The sequence below is a fragment of the Balaenoptera borealis genome, assembly GCF_965194805.1.
Source record: "Balaenoptera borealis genome assembly, chromosome: 1".
Classification (NCBI taxonomy): Eukaryota; Metazoa; Chordata; class Mammalia; order Artiodactyla; family Balaenopteridae; genus Balaenoptera; species Balaenoptera borealis.
Genome location: NC_138860.1, coordinates 182,424,306 through 182,441,327, shown reverse-complemented (window position 1 = coordinate 182,441,327; position 17,022 = coordinate 182,424,306). Strand labels below are relative to the sequence as shown.

At 58.4% G+C, this 17,022-nt stretch overlaps 1 protein-coding gene across 1 annotated transcript; it reads left to right on the top strand.

Moving 5' to 3' along the window:
- The first annotated feature begins 53 nt into the window (after positions 1–53).
- EFHD2 (EF-hand domain family member D2) lies at positions 54–16,569 on the top strand. Its single transcript, XM_082382439.1, has 4 exons — positions 54–439; positions 12,408–12,555; positions 13,755–13,889; positions 14,919–16,569. The coding sequence occupies exons 1-4, from the start codon at positions 135–137 to the stop codon at positions 15,048–15,050; spliced, it is 720 nt and encodes a 239-aa protein (XP_082238565.1). The 5' UTR covers positions 54–134; the 3' UTR covers positions 15,051–16,569.
- Positions 16,570–17,022: the final 453 nt, after the last annotated feature.

Below are 17,022 nucleotides of genomic sequence, written 5' to 3'. Positions count from 1 at the left end.
CAGCGAGGGGCGTAAGTCCCACCTTCGGGGGCGGTGCCTGGCGCCGGGGAGTGTCAGGAAGAGGAAGAGCGCGGCCAGAGGCGGTGCGGGCGCGCGACTAGCAGGGCCTGGGGGCGAGCGCCGCGCGGGCCACCATGGCCACGGACGAGCTGGCCAGCAAGCTGAGCCGGCGGCTGCAGATGGAGGGCGAGGGCGGCGTCGAGGCCCCGGAGCAGCCCGGGCTAAACGGGGCGGCGGCGGCGGCGGGGGCGCCCGACGAGGCGGCCGAGGCGCTGGGCAGCGCGGACGAAGAGCTGAGCGCCAAGCTGCTGCGGCGCGCCGACCTCAACCAGGGCATCGGCGAGCCCCAGTCGCCCAGCCGCCGCGTCTTCAACCCCTACACCGAGTTCAAGGAGTTCTCCAGGAAGCAGATCAAGGACATGGAGAAGATGTTCAAGCAGTGAGTGCCCGCCCGACACGGTTCCCCACCCACCCCGAGAGCCGGCCTCGGCTCCCGAGCCCCCGAACCCTGGACCCCGCGCCGTCCCGGGACCCGTGCGGCCAGCCGAGCTCCCCGATCCCTGACACACCAGGGGCGGGGACCCCGGGCCCCTTCCAGATAATCACGAGGCTTCGGGACCTCCTCCCTACCACGCATATGGGTCTGGGGACCCGCGGCCCCTGGCACGCGACCCCTCCTCACGGTGACGCTGCCCCCGATACACCGCACGCGCGCACGCGGAGTGGGGGACCCCGCGGCTCCTTCTAGATAAGAACAGGGGTCTGGAGGGTCCGGTTCTCTGGCCTTGTTAGTGATGCTTCTCCACACGCGCGCACACCGAGATTGAGGACCCCGTGGCCCCCTTTCCGCCTCCTCAGCTACTTGAATTCCCAACCCACCCCCAACAACCGCGGGTCTAAAACACCCACCCCACCCTCCAGCGCCTCAACAAAGGTGACCATTCCTTTCACTGGGGTCCTTTCATTTACTCTGCTTATCTCAGATCCCGCTCAACGTGGGTTCTGGGCCGAGACCCCTCCCCGCGTCCCCTCCACTTATTCAGCATCTGCCAGCAAACTGTGTCAAAGACCCTTCGGCCCCTCCCACCTCTACCCTTATCCACTCCGTTAGCCAGGACCCCAACCCTTGACCCTCAGGTGATCTCCCCAGGGAGGGACCCCTTCCTCCCTGCCCCCCAACTCGGCAGGTATGTACACCCCCCCCCGCAGCCACGTCCCTGCAGGGCCGAGTCCCCGCCTCCCTCCCCAGACCGTCCCTCCCTCCTCTTGCCCTCGCCACCCCGCTACACCCAGCAGCTTTGCGGTCACTGCCTCCCTGCTTTCTGTCAGAAGGCCCCATCTCTCCTTGCCTCCCTTCCCCCACTGCGTGCCCCCTTGCCTCCCCACGCAGGGTCCCTGACACCCCACACCTTCCTCTCTGACTTGGCTGGTAGCTCTCACCTCTGCCTTTACTCCATCCTTAAATTCCACACCCCATGCCCTCAGCAGGTTGGACAGGTCCTTCCTGGCCTCTGGGCTTCCCCCTCCCCCAACAAAAAAACTTTCAATCTCTGTGAAATGACTAGAGAGAAAGGCTTCCAGGTCCCCTTCTGGTCCAACCCTGCGTTCACCCAGTTGGAATTGAGATGGTCAGCCACGCTGCCCCACCCCGAGCAGCTGCGGGAGCCTGGGGCGGGGGTGAAGGTACTCAGCCCGCCTCCCTTTGGTATTCTTCCCTACCCACCTCCTGTTGCCCGTCCCCCCTGCCCCTGGCCCCTGGAGGGGAAAACAGCCCAGGGGTGTGATCTGGAGTAGATCTGAAAGTGGATCCAAAAGGTAGAACCGTCCTGAGGCCAAGTCTCAGGTGAGGGAGTCAGGAGGTCTGGCAGCCCAAGGTCGAGAGAGAGGGGTGCTGACCCCACCTTGGCTGGGACAGTGTGCCCGGGCCGCAAGCAGGAAGCCCGGGACCGGGCAGAGGGTTTTGCAACCCCCCAGCTTGAGAAAGGCTCTTTCCCACTCCTCACTGCTTACTGTGACCGCTGCTTCTGCATTTGGCCCCAGTGCAGGGGAAGAGGCTTTTGGTTCTCAGACCTGGATGGCTGGGAGCCCCATGTTTTTCTGAGGGTCAGCCTGGGGTGGAACTGAGTCCTTAACCTCACTCCAGGCCTCTGCATGGAGAACCCTGGGCCTTGAGAAGCCTGCTTCTTTGGCTCCAGGGTCTTGTCTGGGAGTTCTTCTCAAGTTTCTTCCTGATAAAAGACTGGCCCTATCTGGAGAGCAGGAGTTCCAGGATCGCAGCCTCAATTGAGGGCAGTCGGAACTTCCTTATAGATTCTGCCCCCCGGGGAAGTACGAGGGAGATTATTCAAATGCGGCCACGATCCCTGCATTCTCAGTGCCGCAGGACTAAGGAGCTCCTCCATTCCTCCTAGCAGCCCCATGACATAGAACTGTCACCACCGTGGCGCAGTTGGGCAGTCTGGGCACAGAGCAGTTAGGTAACTTGCCAAGAATACACAGCTCAAAAATGATGGAGTCATAATCTAAACCCAGGTCTGTGACTCCAAAACCCATGTTCTTCCCTGCTGGGTTTCCCGTCGCAGACGTCTGCCTCCACGCGGGGAAGCACGCCCCGCCAACACCCGCATGGCTGATTTTCTACCACATGGACCCACCACCAGAGTCCTCCTTCTCTTAGGCTTCATCCCCTCTACGCCCGCCAAAAAAAAGAAGGAGCTGTTTGGAGAACCCAGACACACCAAATGAGCAGGGACTTGGGAGGCTGCAGCTTGGTTGGAAGGGGCGCGTAGCTAGGGGAATGGTCGTGAAGCTGCATCTGCAGAGCAAGCTCACTTTTTACAGAGGCTGTTTTGGCTGTTAGTTTGACGAGGGGTACTTTGTTGAAAATTGCGGGGAGCTGAACCCCTGGAAGCCCCCTCTTGGCACCACTACTGCTCGATGGGGTATTGGCAGTGGTGAGGGGGGCAGGAAGGGGTCAGGGAGCTTCTAGGGAAGGAAGTGCCACCGGCCGGGGGGCCCTGGCGTGGATGGAAGGCTGCAGATTTTGTATTCAAGGAAACAAGGCTTCACTGTGCCAGCCGAGCCCAGCCCAGCCGTGTCCCGGCTGTGAACAGCCAACAGACAGGCTCTCATGGAGGACAAAACCCGCGTTCTGCTTCTGCTGTCCAAGAGGTGCTGCAGCCTCCTGGGTCCAAGCAGGGCCCAAGGATCACAGCCGGGGCTCTGCTGGGACACTTCCACCCTGATCTGCAGCTCGCATGGCAGAGGGGAGGGGAGCCTGACCCCCCGGGAAGCCATCCACCAGAGCAGAGTGCAGGAGTTGGGAGAGGGCAGAGGGAGCGGAGAGCTGGACTTGTCTTGGAGGCCAGGAGCTGGGAAGTGGGGCTTTGTCGTGGCTCTGCCACTAAATTACCTAGTCTGCCTGCCCTCTCTGGGCCTCAGGCTTGCCACCTGTAAAAGGAGCCTGATGTATCTGATGATTCCCAAAGGCGATTCACCAATGACTTCCTTATTTCTGAGTGGTCCTGAACCCTCCCGGATGGCAGAACTGCCTTCCGGGGTCTTCCAGTGCATCCATTCAGTGATCATCAGCAGATACTTCCTAAGGATGGAGATGGAGGGAGAAGAGAGGGGGCAGCGGGAAGATAGATGGGCTCTCCGTCATCGCTGACCTCACGCTGCTGGTAGTTTCCATCTGGGAGAGACCTCCGGGGTTGTCACCAACGCTTCTCCCCCATTTTACAGAAGAGGAAACTGAGGCCCAGGAAGGTGTAGTGACATTCATGGGGAGGTTTTCAGTGGCTGAACCGGAGCATCCTTGTCTATACAATGGGAAAAGTGATCCCTGCTTCTCGAGGTGGGACAGGGGGGAGGTGATGCACGCAGAGCTCTGGCACAGTGCCAGGCACCTGGAGGCGCCTGGACTCTCAGTCCTTCCTCCTCTTGCAGCCTCAGGCTGCACCCATCGCCTCTAATCCGACCCTCTCCCCTCCTCTGTCTGCCCATCCATCCAGGGCTGCTCTGGAACCCTCCAGGCAAGGGGCAGTGGTGTGGACCCAGAGGGCAGCCACCTCTGGCCTGGCAACAGCCTGCGTGGGGCTCTGTGGGGTGGTGTAAGCCGAGACCTGCCAGAGAGGAAGGCAGCCATGTAATTCTGAACCTGCCGTGGAATCCGAGGAAGATGTCCTAGTTCCCTGCCCTGCCCAGCCTCGTCCCCAGCCACTTCATCTCATGACCCCTTGCGTCAGAGAAGAGGGGGGCTTCCCTCTCTTCTTGCCACCTTGCCCTCCCCTCCTCTCCACCCGCTCCGCCTCCCTGGTGTCGCCTCAGGCTGTTGCAGCTCAGCAGCGCCACCCCCTCGTCCTTCCTGGAAGACTGTCTGGTGCAATGGTTAAGGGCAGGGCCTTTGGAGTCAGCCGCCCTGGGTTGGAATCCCAGCCTTGGGCCCTGGGGCAAGGCACGTAAACCCTTCTGAGCCCTGGTTCCTCACCCTGGAACAGGGAGAATAATAGAACCCACCTCACAAGGTTGTTATGAAGTGCCTGGCACAAAATAAGTACTTTCCGAGTTCCTGTCACCACCATCCCCAGCCCTGGTGGTGGCGCCTAGCACGGAGATTGCTCCACAGAAGCCACTGGCTGACTCCACTTACCCCCCACGGAGGTGCCCGGCCTGCCAGGCTGGCAAGAACCCTCTTGCTTTGGGCCGGAGTGACGGGGACCCAGCATGAGAACCTTCTTTCCCTCCTGCTGAACCAACACTTTGATTGACAGCTACATATGGCTTTGATAAATCACAAAAATGGGAAACCGACTTCATTATCACTTAATTACGTGGAAGGCAGGTGGCAGAAAAAAGGGCAGCGCAAACAGCAGCCCTGGGATGACACAAAACTAGGACTCCAGCGCCCGTCTGCCACCGCCCAGCTGGGTGACTCTGGACGGGGTGCTCCGCTTCTCAGAGCCTGTTTCCCCTGGGGCTGAAGAACCTGCCTGGTAAAGTCCTGAGGATTAAGTTTAAAAAGGTCCTGGGGAATTCCCTGGAGGTCCAGTGGTTAGGACACCGCCCTTTCACTGCCGAGGGCCCACGTTCAATCCCCGGTCGGGGAACTAACAAGCCTGACGGTGCAGCCAAAAAAAAAAAAAAAAAGTCCTGAGCCTTTGTAAAGAGCCCACCATTGTGTCTGGTCTGTGGGCTATTAAAAACATAGACGATGATTTTGAAAAGCTTCAAGTCCACTCCTTTGATCACATTTTATTAAGTTTCTGTGTGCAAGGTCCAGAGAATTAAGGGAAAAATAGAGTTCCTGCCCTCGAGAAGCTTAAAGTCTCACGGAGAGCAGTGGCATAGAGGGGTCTTTGGGGGGATAGAGAGGATGGGCCCGCCGGGCTGGAAACGGCAGGCTCCATTTCTTTATTTCTGTGACGAGGAGTGGAAGTTCTCCTGAGGGATGCCATGCCGACGGCCCTCCACAGCCAGCCCCCTGCCGCCACGCCCTCTCCTTGTTAAATGGAGCCACCAGGCCCAGTTGAGCCTGGTGTGTTATTTCAGGAACTGAACTTCATCCTCACACCAGCCCAGTGAGGTGGGTGCTGTCATTATCCCCATTTGCCAGATGAGGAAAGCAAGGCTCGAGGTTATAATAAGTGGCAGGGCCAGGATTAGAACCAGGTCTGCCTACTGGGAGCTCCCAAGGCCAAGTGAGGGCTGCATTTATGGCTGGGGGACAGGAGGAGTCCCAGAGCCTTGGCAGTGGTCGGGGGAGTCCTCTGGGGGTTCAGAGGTTGGGCCCTTCCCCCTACAGCAGCCAGGAGCCTGCCTTTCTGGGGAGAAGCCCCACCCCTGGGGAGGGAGGATTTCCCTAGCCTCGGGCCTGTCCTCTGCTCTCCTACTTCCCTTCTGATTCTGAGTCACCTCTCCTTTCCCTCCCCCCAGGGACTTTTGGTTCCCTTTTGGTTTGCACCTTCCGGCCTTCTCTCCTCTGTGCCTCTGGGTTCAGGGCCTGGCTTCAGCTGTAGGAGACCCAGCCCTGCTGCCTGGGCCCCTTTCTGCAGGGCCAGCGCAGCCAGGGGCAGAGTCGCCCTGTGGCCTCAGCAGGGACAGTCCCCACAGCCTCCAGCAGCCGAGTTCCCTCTGACTGGCCAGCAGCCTGCCCCTCGGCAGACTTCTGCTTTTCAAGGTCTCTAGAGAAACGAGGGTTCCGGTCCAGAAAGGTGCAGCCGGACGGAGCCGGGCCCAGGGACTCCTGAGCTGTGCGGAGACAGAGGGCCGCTGTGGCCTCTCCATCCCAGGCACTTTGCCCCTTGTTTAATCCTGTCTCAACATCCTGGAAGATGGTCATCACCCCTTTCATAGATAAGAAGACTGGGTCTCAGAGAGGTTTCCGTGACTCGAGGAGTGGAGACGACAGGATTTGAACTAGGGTCCTTCTGACTCCCAAGTCCCTTGCTCCCATGGGACCCGAGGAGAGCAGCATCGGCGTCACCCGGGAGCTTGTTAGAGAAAGCTCAGATGCTCAGGCTCCACCCCAGGCCTACTGGATGGGAATCTGCATTCTAACAAGGCTCACCAGGTGTGCGCATTAAGGGGTAAGAAGCACTGGGCCACCCCATAGCCGTCTCCCTGCCACGTTACTTAGTCTGGGCAGTGAGGGGAAAACAAGAGGGAAGATCAAGTTAAATAGTAAACACTGGGTTATATTAGACAGTCAATGAATGTTCTTTGCAATCACTATTATAATAATAATTATTGTTAAGTGCAGGCAGGGAAGGAGGCAGCACAGGGGAGAACCGGGGGGAGACCCACTGCTGAAACTACATGTGGACGGAGCTGCCCTCCCAGGGTGGGCTCAGCATGAGGTGCTTGAACTTGAGGTCCCCAAGTCCTGACAGCGCCCAGCAATTGCCATCAGCCTAGGGGGCCCCCACTTGATCCTTGGACTTACTGGAAAGCTGTGGAGGAGGCGTGAGCACCCCCCCCCCCCAGCCACACACTCACCCATATGCACTCACACACCCTCTCCTTGGCTGACACAGGGCAACAGATCAAGTGTCAGACTCTGCAGATAGGACTGGAGGAAGTGGTGAGAGGCTGGGCTTTCCCCTCATGAGTCAGGCAGTCTGGGGGTGGGACAGTGCAGGAACGGATGGGCACTGCCGGCCGTCATCACCGAGCCTGTGGGCGTCCACCTGCACCTGCCTGTAACAGCTAGCAAGGCCAGAATTTCCCTGTTGTCCAGAACTTTCCTGCCCCAAGCGACCTGCCTTCCCATTTTGCAGGACAAAGAGTAGAGGCCTAGGAGACTCTGGGGCCTCCCCAGATAGGATGGGGGAAGACCAGGTCTGTGAATGCTGAGAACAAAGCCAGGTGGGCCTGGGGGCTCAGTGGTCCATAAACACCACTCTCTCCAGCTGTCTGTCCTCCTGGGGACCCCCATGGGCAGAGGGGCCATCAGCAAAGGCCTGGGATGGGAACTAGAAGGGAGAGAATTGGGGTCCCCTATGCTCCCAAATCAACTGTTCCCACCCTCCCCTTGTGCAGCAGCTGTGATAACTCCTCCTCACTCTGCTATCAGACTGTACAGCACAGCTGGCGGGTGGGGAGGGTCGTGCGTGAGGAGCAACTTTCTAATAGTTCCAAAGCCAAAATGTGCTGCTTTGGGTAAGCAGTGAGCTTCCCATCCTTAGAGGTATTCAAGATGCCAAGCAGGAAAACTGCATTGTGTATCTGACCCTCATGAATGGCTAAATGAGGTGGCCTCCAGTATCCTTCCCAACCTGAGTTTCTTTGGTGCAGGGTCTGTAGGCATCAGGACATAGCATAGTAGTTAAAAGCACATGTTTTTCATCAGGTCAGGGTTCTGATCCCAGGTGTGCCCTTGTCGGCTATAGTCTTGGCCAAGTCACTTTCTCCCTGAGCCTCAGTCTCCTCGTCTGTAGTATGGGGATATTTATGCCTGCTTCACTGAGTTCCTGTGAGGATCTGATACAACACACTTGGCACGGTGCCTGGCACATAGTAAGTGCCCAGCCAAGAGCAGCCACTAGTGATAATATTGTTAGGAAATGAGGGCAAGCCCTGCACACTGTAGGAGCCGGCCGCTGCTCACCCCCATATCTCCGGGTTATCATAACCGGGGGAGGAGGAGCCGTCAGCCGGATGGGACCTGCAGCCCAAAGGGGCAAAGTCTGCCTGGGTGGTGGCCGCTGCTCCACTTTCAAGGGCAGATGGGAGGGGATTTCGTCACCAGCATCCGGGAGGGCAGCTGCTGAGCCCTCTCCGTCGAGAACTATTCAGGGGGAGGCTCGGGGGGAGGCGGGTAGGAATGTGGGCACAGCACCAGGTGCAGCAGCCTCCCTCCAATGCTGGAGAAAAGTGCTGAGCTCCCAGCCCAGGAGCTTTGTTGTCAGTCCTGCCAGATGGAACTGGCCCTCCCAGGCAGGCCCCAAGCCTCTCCTCTCAGCCCAGTCTCCCCCAGCCCTGCAGGCTTGAGAACCTGGGACCCTCCATGGGACCTCCTTCCCAAGAAGAAAGCAGGCAGGCAGGGAGGAAAGCTTACAACTTTGGGAATCTTGCTTTTCTCCAGCTGTGTGACCCTGGGCTGCTTGCTACCCACTCTGGGCCCCAATTTCCCTACATGACATGAAGGGGGTAGACCAGGCATCCAGGCGGATCTTGGGTACGGACTCTTTTCCTGGATCCTCTGAGCTACCTGCAACCTCAGCTCCAGCTCAGGGAGAGGGCTGAGGGAAGAGAGGCTGTCCCCAGTCAGGGATATATGCCTGTTTCCAAGCATCTTAGAACACCCTTCTCTCCTGGGTTGCCAGTCGTCCTCCTCCTGGTGGCACAGTGACAGTCTCCCCCTTTGTCACTTCCCTCCCTGTCAGAGGAGGAACAAGAGAGTAATCCAGGACCGAGGCTTCTCTCTCTCTCTGCCCAGCGAGAGAGCAAAAGATTCTGTCCTGCTGTCTCTTCACCTCCCCAGGTGGCGGGGTCCTTGAATCAGGCCTAATGGGGGTGGGGGAGGGAAGTAGGGGGACCTTCAGAGAAGATGCTGGAGGGACCTCTGGGTCATCGTGTCCACTCCCCGCCTCCAGGCCAGTCTACAACAAGCATTTCCTCCCCGCCATGCACCATCAGGACTGGTGCCTGAGGGAGAAATTGTATTTTTTACCATTATTATTCTCATTCTCAACATCATTTTTATATTATATGTGCAAAGTACTTAACTAGTATCTGGCACATAAAAAGTTCTCAATAGCCACTGTTCTAAAGAAATTGCAGGTTTCAAGTACGTACTATGTACTAGGCATTTTACATCCACAAATCCTAAAGGTAGATGTTACCGATAATAATAACTTAGTAGCAGTAGTACTGTAGTTAGCGTGTAATGATTAAGTACTTATTGTGGGCCAGCCTCTGTGCTAAGAATCTACGTGGATCGTCTCTTAACTCTTGCCGCAAGCCTGGGATGGGTCTGAGCTCCATGATGTAAATGGGGGAATTGAGGTTCATAGGGTCTTGGGACTTGAGCAGAGTCACCTAGCCAGCAGGTGGCAGAGCTGGGGTTTGGACTCAGGTTAGTCTCAGCAGAGCTGCTGTGAGCACAAACCTCCAGGGTTTACCCAGGAACCTGGCTGGTCCAATGACCCAGAGCCCACCCACGTCACAGCCCAGGGCACATGGTAGGTGTCCACTCCCCCGGGGGTCTTGCGGGAACAACCCCCTCCAGTGTGGCCAGCCCCTGCATTGTCCCCCTGGGGGCAGGAGCCCGGAACCAGTAATTGATTGATGCTTGATTGACACAGGCAGCGGTTCACGCCGCGGTTTGAGCTGCAGCCCAGCCAGGCCTGGGAGCTGCCAGAGACCGAGATCCAGAGCCCAAGTTTCTGTCCAAGTTTGGACACTTTATCTGCACTTCCTCTGAAACTGAGCCACCCCTGGCTGCAGGAGTAACCCATGAGCAGTAAATAAAGCTGAGGCTCAGGAGAGGCAGGTGGGGCGGTAGAGAGAGTAGAGTGTGGGAATCACAGGGATGGGCGTCTGAACCCTTGGCCAGTGACCAAAGCTCTCCAGCCCCTGTCCCCTAATCAGTCACATGGGGACATAACTCTGACACCCCCAGGATTGCTGAGCGCAGAGATTGTAAAGAGAAAATGCCTGGCACATAGTAGGAGCTTTATAAAAGTAACGAAGTCTCGTGATAGTGCTGGTAGCTGCAGTTTCTGGAGCCAGCGCTGTGCTAAGTGCTTGTCACGTGTGAACGTACTCAGTCCTCGCAGTGACCTTACGAAAGAGTCACCATCATACCAGGGGTTCTCGGCCTTGGCTGGAGGCTCGATGACACAGTCTCCTGGAACCCAGGCAGTCTGCTCCAGCCCTGACATGTCATCATTGGAGCCCGAGTTCAGAAAGAGGCGGGGGCTTTGTCTTCCTCAGGGACGCTGAGGAGCGGCATCCGTGTGACTTGCCCCGGGAAAGACTGACTCCCTCACCTGGCCACGCTCCAGGGCTGCTCCAGTACCGGTCACTAAGGCTCGTGCAGCAGCCACCCAGCCCCTAACCACTGGCAAACAGGCTCCAAAGATGGAAGGGGGGGCTCCGCTGTGCCCCCCACAGGGCCCCTCCAGCTCTAAGCGGAGCCTGGACCACGGGATCGTTGGCCTCCCTGACCCTCCCGAGTCCCACAACCCTCCACCACATCCTCTCGCATCTGCTTCTGCCTCGGCTGCGGCCACTGCTCCCACCTCGGCCCCTTTCACCCTGTGGTGGGGGAAAAGGTCTCAGGACCCTGTGTTCCCTGCAGGGTTCCCAGAGACCTATCTTCCCTGTGCTGCATCACTTCCAACCACTGACTCACTTGCTCGTGAACTATTTTTACCACTTGCACAAATGCTCTGCTCGGCGCTCCAGGCAGATGTCTCTGTCCTGCTGGCAACCCCAGGACATGGGGGGGGGCGGGGGGGGGGCGGGGCCCAGCAAATGTGCAGGTTTATGAGCCCTACTGATGTGGGGTAGAAGCCCAGCCCCTTCCTTTACTGCTGTGTGACCTTGGGCAGGCCACTTAACCTCTCTGAGCTTCCATTATAAAAGAAGGTTATTATGAAGATTAAGTAAAATAAAGTATGGAAATTTCCCAGCACAAAGATAGATTTCAAAAAGTGGTTGCTGTCAGATGTCCATAGTCGTGTGAAGCTTATGTGTAATTAGAGATGGGGGAAGGGAATTGGGAAGCCCTGTAGAGGCCACAGGAATGAGATGTGTGTTTATGTAGGAACTCCAAGTCTCCAGGAAGTTTCTGGAACTCAGCCCCTGTATGTCATACTGCTGTCACCAGCGCTGCCACCCAGCCATCTTGAGGCCTCGGGGACTGCACAAGGTTCTTTAGGCTCAGAAGGCCCATTTGGCCAGCGCTGAGATGACTCTCCCCAGCCCACCAGGAGACAGGGCGGTTGCTTGGTTCGCCTGATAAGAGGCCTGGCTGGGCCGTGGGAACAGCACCCACATCTGCCATGCTGTGTGCTCCCGGCACGAGCAGCACCTCCCCAGCCAGGGGACGGGCCTGGAGCCCAGCTCTGACCCAAGCTCTTACCACAAGGAAGCCAGTCGAGTGAGCCGTTTAGACTCTGCCCCTCACCCTGTCCCTCTCTCTGCCAGGCTGTTGGTGGTAGGAAAAGAGACCTGAAATGTGCAGGGCAGAGGCACGGTCATCACGTAATCACTGTTCCAGGTCTTTCCAGCCACCCAGCTGGATCCCCGCCGCTCACTGCAGGCACCCTGCACAACTTGTTCCCAGAACACACCCCAGGCCACCTTCCAGAAAACTAGAAGTGGCCCCTCCCTCCTGTGACCTCTGGCCCTACCCTGAGACATGTGGTACCTTCTGCTTCCCTCCTGGGTGGAGGGAGAGGGGGAGAGATGGAACCAAGATGCTTCCCTCCTGGAACAGGGAGAGGGGGAGAGATGGAGCCAAGATGTCCCTCGAGTGCCTGTGGAGGTACCTGGAGATGTTCAGTGAGTTCTAACATCAGGGCCTACCGTCCCAATCCTCACCCCCAAGGTATTGTAAATTCTCCCTCCCTGCTTATTCACATCTCATTCAGTAGAGAGGGGCTGTGGTTTCCGCTTCCTTGTGTAGCAGGTAAATTTGGCCAAAAGTTAGCACTGTTCAACATGTAGGAGGCTGCCAGGTCATGTGGTGAGCTCCCCATCATCAGAGGTAACCAAGCAGTAGCTGGGCCTCGAATCGGGATTCCACCTGGGCCGAGGTCCTCTCCAGCTGTGATAAGATGATGTGTTGGTGGGAGGTAACTTTTGAGCCCCCAGGCTTCTTTTACTCTGGCTTATGACCACCCTGGTCAGGTATGAGGTGGCAGGATGTCCTTAGGCCTCTCCCTTTGTGCTCACAGGTACGATGCCGGCCGTGATGGCTTCATTGACCTGATGGAGCTAAAGCTCATGATGGAGAAACTTGGAGCCCCCCAGACCCACCTGGGCCTGAAAAACATGATCAAGGAGGTGGATGAGGACTTTGACAGCAAGCTCAGCTTCCGAGAGGTGAGCCCCACTCCCCGTGGGGGGCAACACCGGGGGGTGGGGAGAAACTAACCCCTCTTTGTCACTGAGCGACTTTGTCTGTGAACAGCCACTGTTGAGTGGCTGAGAGTTGGCTGAGTGAGGTGTCAGCGGATCCTAGAACAGGTACCTGGGGAGGTTCTGAGATACCTAAGTGAGAAGGAGGCACGTCCATTCCTTCATGCAGTGAGCACTTATGGAGTGACTTCTGTATACCTGACCCTGTGTGGGCTGTGAGAGTACAGAGAAAGGCCCTGTGCTCCGGGGGTCCTGGCGTGTAGAGGGGGAGATGCTCAGAGAGTGAAATAACAGGATGCTGTGATTCAGGAGAAGAGGGGACAGATGAAGGAGGGACATGCACTGCGGGTCCGAGAGGAGCCGGGCGCTGAGCCGGGTGACTTCACACTCCGAATCTCACTCAGGCCTCACTCTGAGACAGGAGCCACGAACCAGCCTGTTTGCTGGAGGAGGAAGCAGAGGCTCAAGGCCAGAGAGCAAGGGCACTGGTCCCCGGGCAGCATAGGGTTAAATGCCAGAGGTGGCCTCTGGAGAGTCAAGGCTCAGGCTGGGCCTTGGAGAACTAGCAGGAAGCACAGAAGAGGCAGGGAGAGAGAAGGGGTGGGGGAGGCGCCTGGGGGAGCCAAGTCCCAGAGAGGAAGGTGCGAGCAGCACACGATGATGGTTTGGAGTCCGGACCTGGGTTCAAATGCTTCCTCCATCGCTTTCTGGTGCTGAGATTGGGGCAGGTTTTTTCTTGCCTCTGAGCCTTCCTCGCTCTGTAAAACGGGCAGAGTCATGTACCTTTAGGACTCAGTAAATGGAATTTAGAGCGGATTGGTTTGGGGAACAGTGGAAACAAAGGTAAGAGGTAGGTTGAGGCTTTTAACGGGAGCTGAGTGTGGGCAGAGCAGCCTGCAGTAGCCCCAGTCCTGGGGGGGGGCAGGAGACAGGTCACCTAGCCTCCCATCGTACAGATGGGCAAACCAAGGCCCAGAGAGGGAGGGAAGCGACAGCCTGTGCAGGACACAGAGCACGGAGGACGGAGAGCCCAGACCTCCAGCTCCCAGGCCTGTGAGTACCGCCTTTCCAGGGAGGCCTGCAGCTGGCCCCGGGTGTGGCCAGGCTCTGGCCCCTTTCCCTCTCTCCCTGACAACATCAGTGTTCTGTTCTCCCTGCTGCAGTTCCTCCTGATTTTCCGCAAGGCAGCGGCTGGGGAGCTGCAGGAGGACAGCGGGCTGCACGTGCTGGCCCGCCTCTCCGAGATCGATGTGTCCACCGAGGGCGTCAAGGGGGCCAAGAGCTTCTTTGAGGCTAAGGTAAGGAATGGGAGGAGGTGTGGAGCCCCAGGTGGGGTTGCCCTGACCCCCGCTCAAGGACAGGTGTGGCCGGGGTACACCGGGACCCTGAGTTAGCTCAGCACGTCCCCTTCCTGTCCCTGCTGAGACCGCAGACAGGAGGTGGGGAGCTGACGCCCCTCCTGGGTCGGTCAGGGCCCACGGCGCTCCTGGCTTCCGTCCCCTCCCGTCCAGCCTGTGATCCTTTCCAGCTTCTCTTTCTCTCCCTGCCCCAGAGGTGGGTGAGGGAGGGGTGTGTACTCTTGAAGAGGTGACAGGGGCCGCTTTGAGCTGCCCCAGCCCTGTACCCGGAGCCGCTACCCGCAAAGGACTGGGCCTTAAAGAGGGGGCCCGGGAGACAGGAAGCAGGCCCAGAAACACAGCACTGGCTTCCGGGGCCTCTCGGAGACACTAGCCCCGCCAGCCCCAGCCGGGAGGGAGTATGAGGGGCCCCAGAGGCCACCGCCGTGCACAGTACCTTCCCCTTTCAGCACACGCTCAGTTGGAGGGGACAAGTATGGTTCCTGGATCCTGCCCTCCCCGGGCCCCAGGGCCCCTGCCTGTTCTTGCTTCTCCCCCTCCCCATGGTAGCTAAGAACATTCCTTCTAGAGGCCTCCTCCCACCTCCCTCTGGGCTTCTAGGGTTGATGGGACGTTTCCGGGTTCATCAGTGGGACCAGGTGTGCGTCTGGGCTTCCCAGGACAGGGGACAGGGTAAGAATAGCAGCTTCAGAAGCTCGCATTTACAGGACCCGTGCTCTGCAGCAGCTACTGAATATGTCTTCTCTCTTTCAATCCTCGCAACGTATCCATGAGGTCGCAGTTATTGAGCGCCAGGCTCTAAGTGGAAAAACTGAGGCTCAGAGAGGGGACTGAAGTGCCTGGCCCAGGACCAGGCTAGTGGGAAGCAGAGCTGTGTGTGCGTAGGGGAGGGGGACAGCGGAACCAGAAGAGACCCCGGAGAGAGCCCCCTCCGGCCCTGAGCCACCTCTTCCCCCGACCCCACCCCAGGTCCAGGCCATGAACGTGTCCAGCCGCTTCGAGGAGGAGATCAAGGCGGAGCAGGAGGAGAGGAAGAAGCAGGCAGAGGAGATGAAGCAGCGGAAGGCGGCCTTCAAGGAGCTGCAGTCGACCTTCAAGTAGCGAGGCTGCGCCCCACCGCCTGGCCCCGGCCCCGGCGCCCCGTCCTGCTGGCGAGGGTGGCGAGGGCCGGCGGACCGAAGGCCAAGCCTGGTCCTCGGCTCTGTCTGAAGGGACCGTGCTAAAAAGCTACACGTGTCTGTGAACGAGCCGGCTGAGGGGTCTCCCGGAGCGGCCCGGCCTCTCCCCGCTCCCTTCCGCTGTTCCTGAGGCCCTGACACCAGCCGCCTCCCTGCCTGGCCCAGCCCTCCCTGGCCAGTCCTGCACCTCTCGCCTCCTGGCCGCCCACTGCCTGCTCCAGCCGCTCTGCTCCCGGCTCTAGGGCGCCCCCTGCCGGTGGGCTGCTGCACACACACTCCTCTCCTCCCTGTGCCTCTCGCTTTCCACCTCCTCCTACCCCCGCAGAGACCACCTGCCCTTAACCCACAGGCTGCACTTGCCCCTGGGGCCCTCGAGCGCCCCCCCTTGATTGGGGGAGCAACAGATGGCAAGAATCGTGGCCGGCCCCATAGAGCTGATTGGTGGCACCCAGGCTCCCCATCACCAGCACCTGTTCCTCTGGCCCCGCCTCCTCTCTCTGCTGGAATCAAGGGGGGGCTTCTATCTTGGCGAGGGGACCCAGGCCCCTGGCACCCCATGCTGGCAGGGAGACCCCAGCTCTCTGGGGCCCAGCCAGGCAGGGTGAGGGGGCAGCTGTGCCAATCTACCTCACGGGCCCACACTCTGCCGGCCATGCCATGGATTGTGGGCAGGGAAGGCTCTGGGGGCAGAAACACCAGTCCCTGGTTCCCCCCCCCTTTCCCTGGCCCAGAACAGCCTGAGGGTCTCTGGAGAGAGGAGGGTGGGGAGGAGGGATTGGCCCCTTCATAGGGAAGGAAACCAGCACGTCTCCATTCTCCAGGAGGCGTCCAAGAAGTGCTTTAAGTGGTTTGCACGGACCAGGTGGTGGGGAGCAGGGGGCCTGGCTCGGCTCTTTCACGCCATCCTTCCCCAAGTGACATTCACCGCCTTGTCACCAGCAACGGGACCTGTCCTGTCACACCCACCCCCTGAGGGAGCATGGGGAACCCAGCCCTCCCCGTGCCCATCCCCAGATGGGCTGTGGCCAAGCCTGTGCCACCGGCCCGGCCCTACGCGGCTCCCGATGTGCTCGCTCACGTGTGTGCGTGTCTGTGTGTACGTGCGTCTGTGTCCATTGCTGTGTCGTGAAGCTGTGCCCGTCCCCCAGTCCAAACAAGTGAATGGCCACTGAGGCCACAGTTATGCAACTTTCAGTGTGTGTTGTGACAGCGTCACTGCTTTTTAAACTCGGTAACTCTTTATTTTAGTAAAATGCCCCAAGAGTCCACAAAACTCCTGTTGGACTTGCAGAGTTGGACTTGCAGAGGTTTTATTTTTTTGGCCTTAGAATCTGCAGGAATTAGGAGGTACTGACCCCAGTGCAGCAGCCTTGGCCCTGGATTGCGTTTGCCTTAGCGGATATGTTTATACAGATGAATATAAAAAGTTCTTTTTCTTTTGGCTTATTGCTTTTTTTTTTCTCTCTTCCCTTCTCACCAAAAAAGAAAAAGGAAAAAAAAAAAAAAAGGCTACTTCTTCATTCGGTGGTACGATTATTTTTTTTAACTAAAATAAGATAAAATTCTATATTCTTATGTGTGTGTGGTTCTTGTTGGGGTGGGAGAGGGGAGGGGCTGGGAAAGGAGCGGACAGGATGAGGGACAGGATGAGGTCACCTGGGTGCTGGGGCAGCACTGGCTCAGGTGGCTCCCATGTCATTTCAGAAGCCAGGGAGAAGAGGGGCTCTTCCTAATGGGAGGTTGAGTTTGATGTTCGCCTGCTGTCACCAGGGGCTAGTCTAAGCTCTTTACATATAACAACTCATTTCATCTGCACAGCCAGCCCAGGAGGGGGCTGGGGGTGCTGTGTTATTCCCCGATAAGAACAGAGAGACCCAGAAAGTCTCCCAGAGGCA

What these genes read in the sequence shown, in the direction of transcription:
- EFHD2 (XM_082382439.1), top strand. Translation starts at nt 135, where the DNA reads ATGGCCACGGACGAGCTGGCCAGCAAGCTGAGCCGGCGGCTGCAGATG. An exon ending in ATGGAGAAGATGTTCAAGCA is followed by an intron (nt 440 to 12,407) that starts GTGAGTGCCCGC and finishes TTGTGCTCACAG; the next exon opens with GTACGATGCCGGCCGTGATG. An exon ending in GCAAGCTCAGCTTCCGAGAG is followed by an intron (nt 12,556 to 13,754) that starts GTGAGCCCCACT and finishes TCCCTGCTGCAG; the next exon opens with TTCCTCCTGATTTTCCGCAA.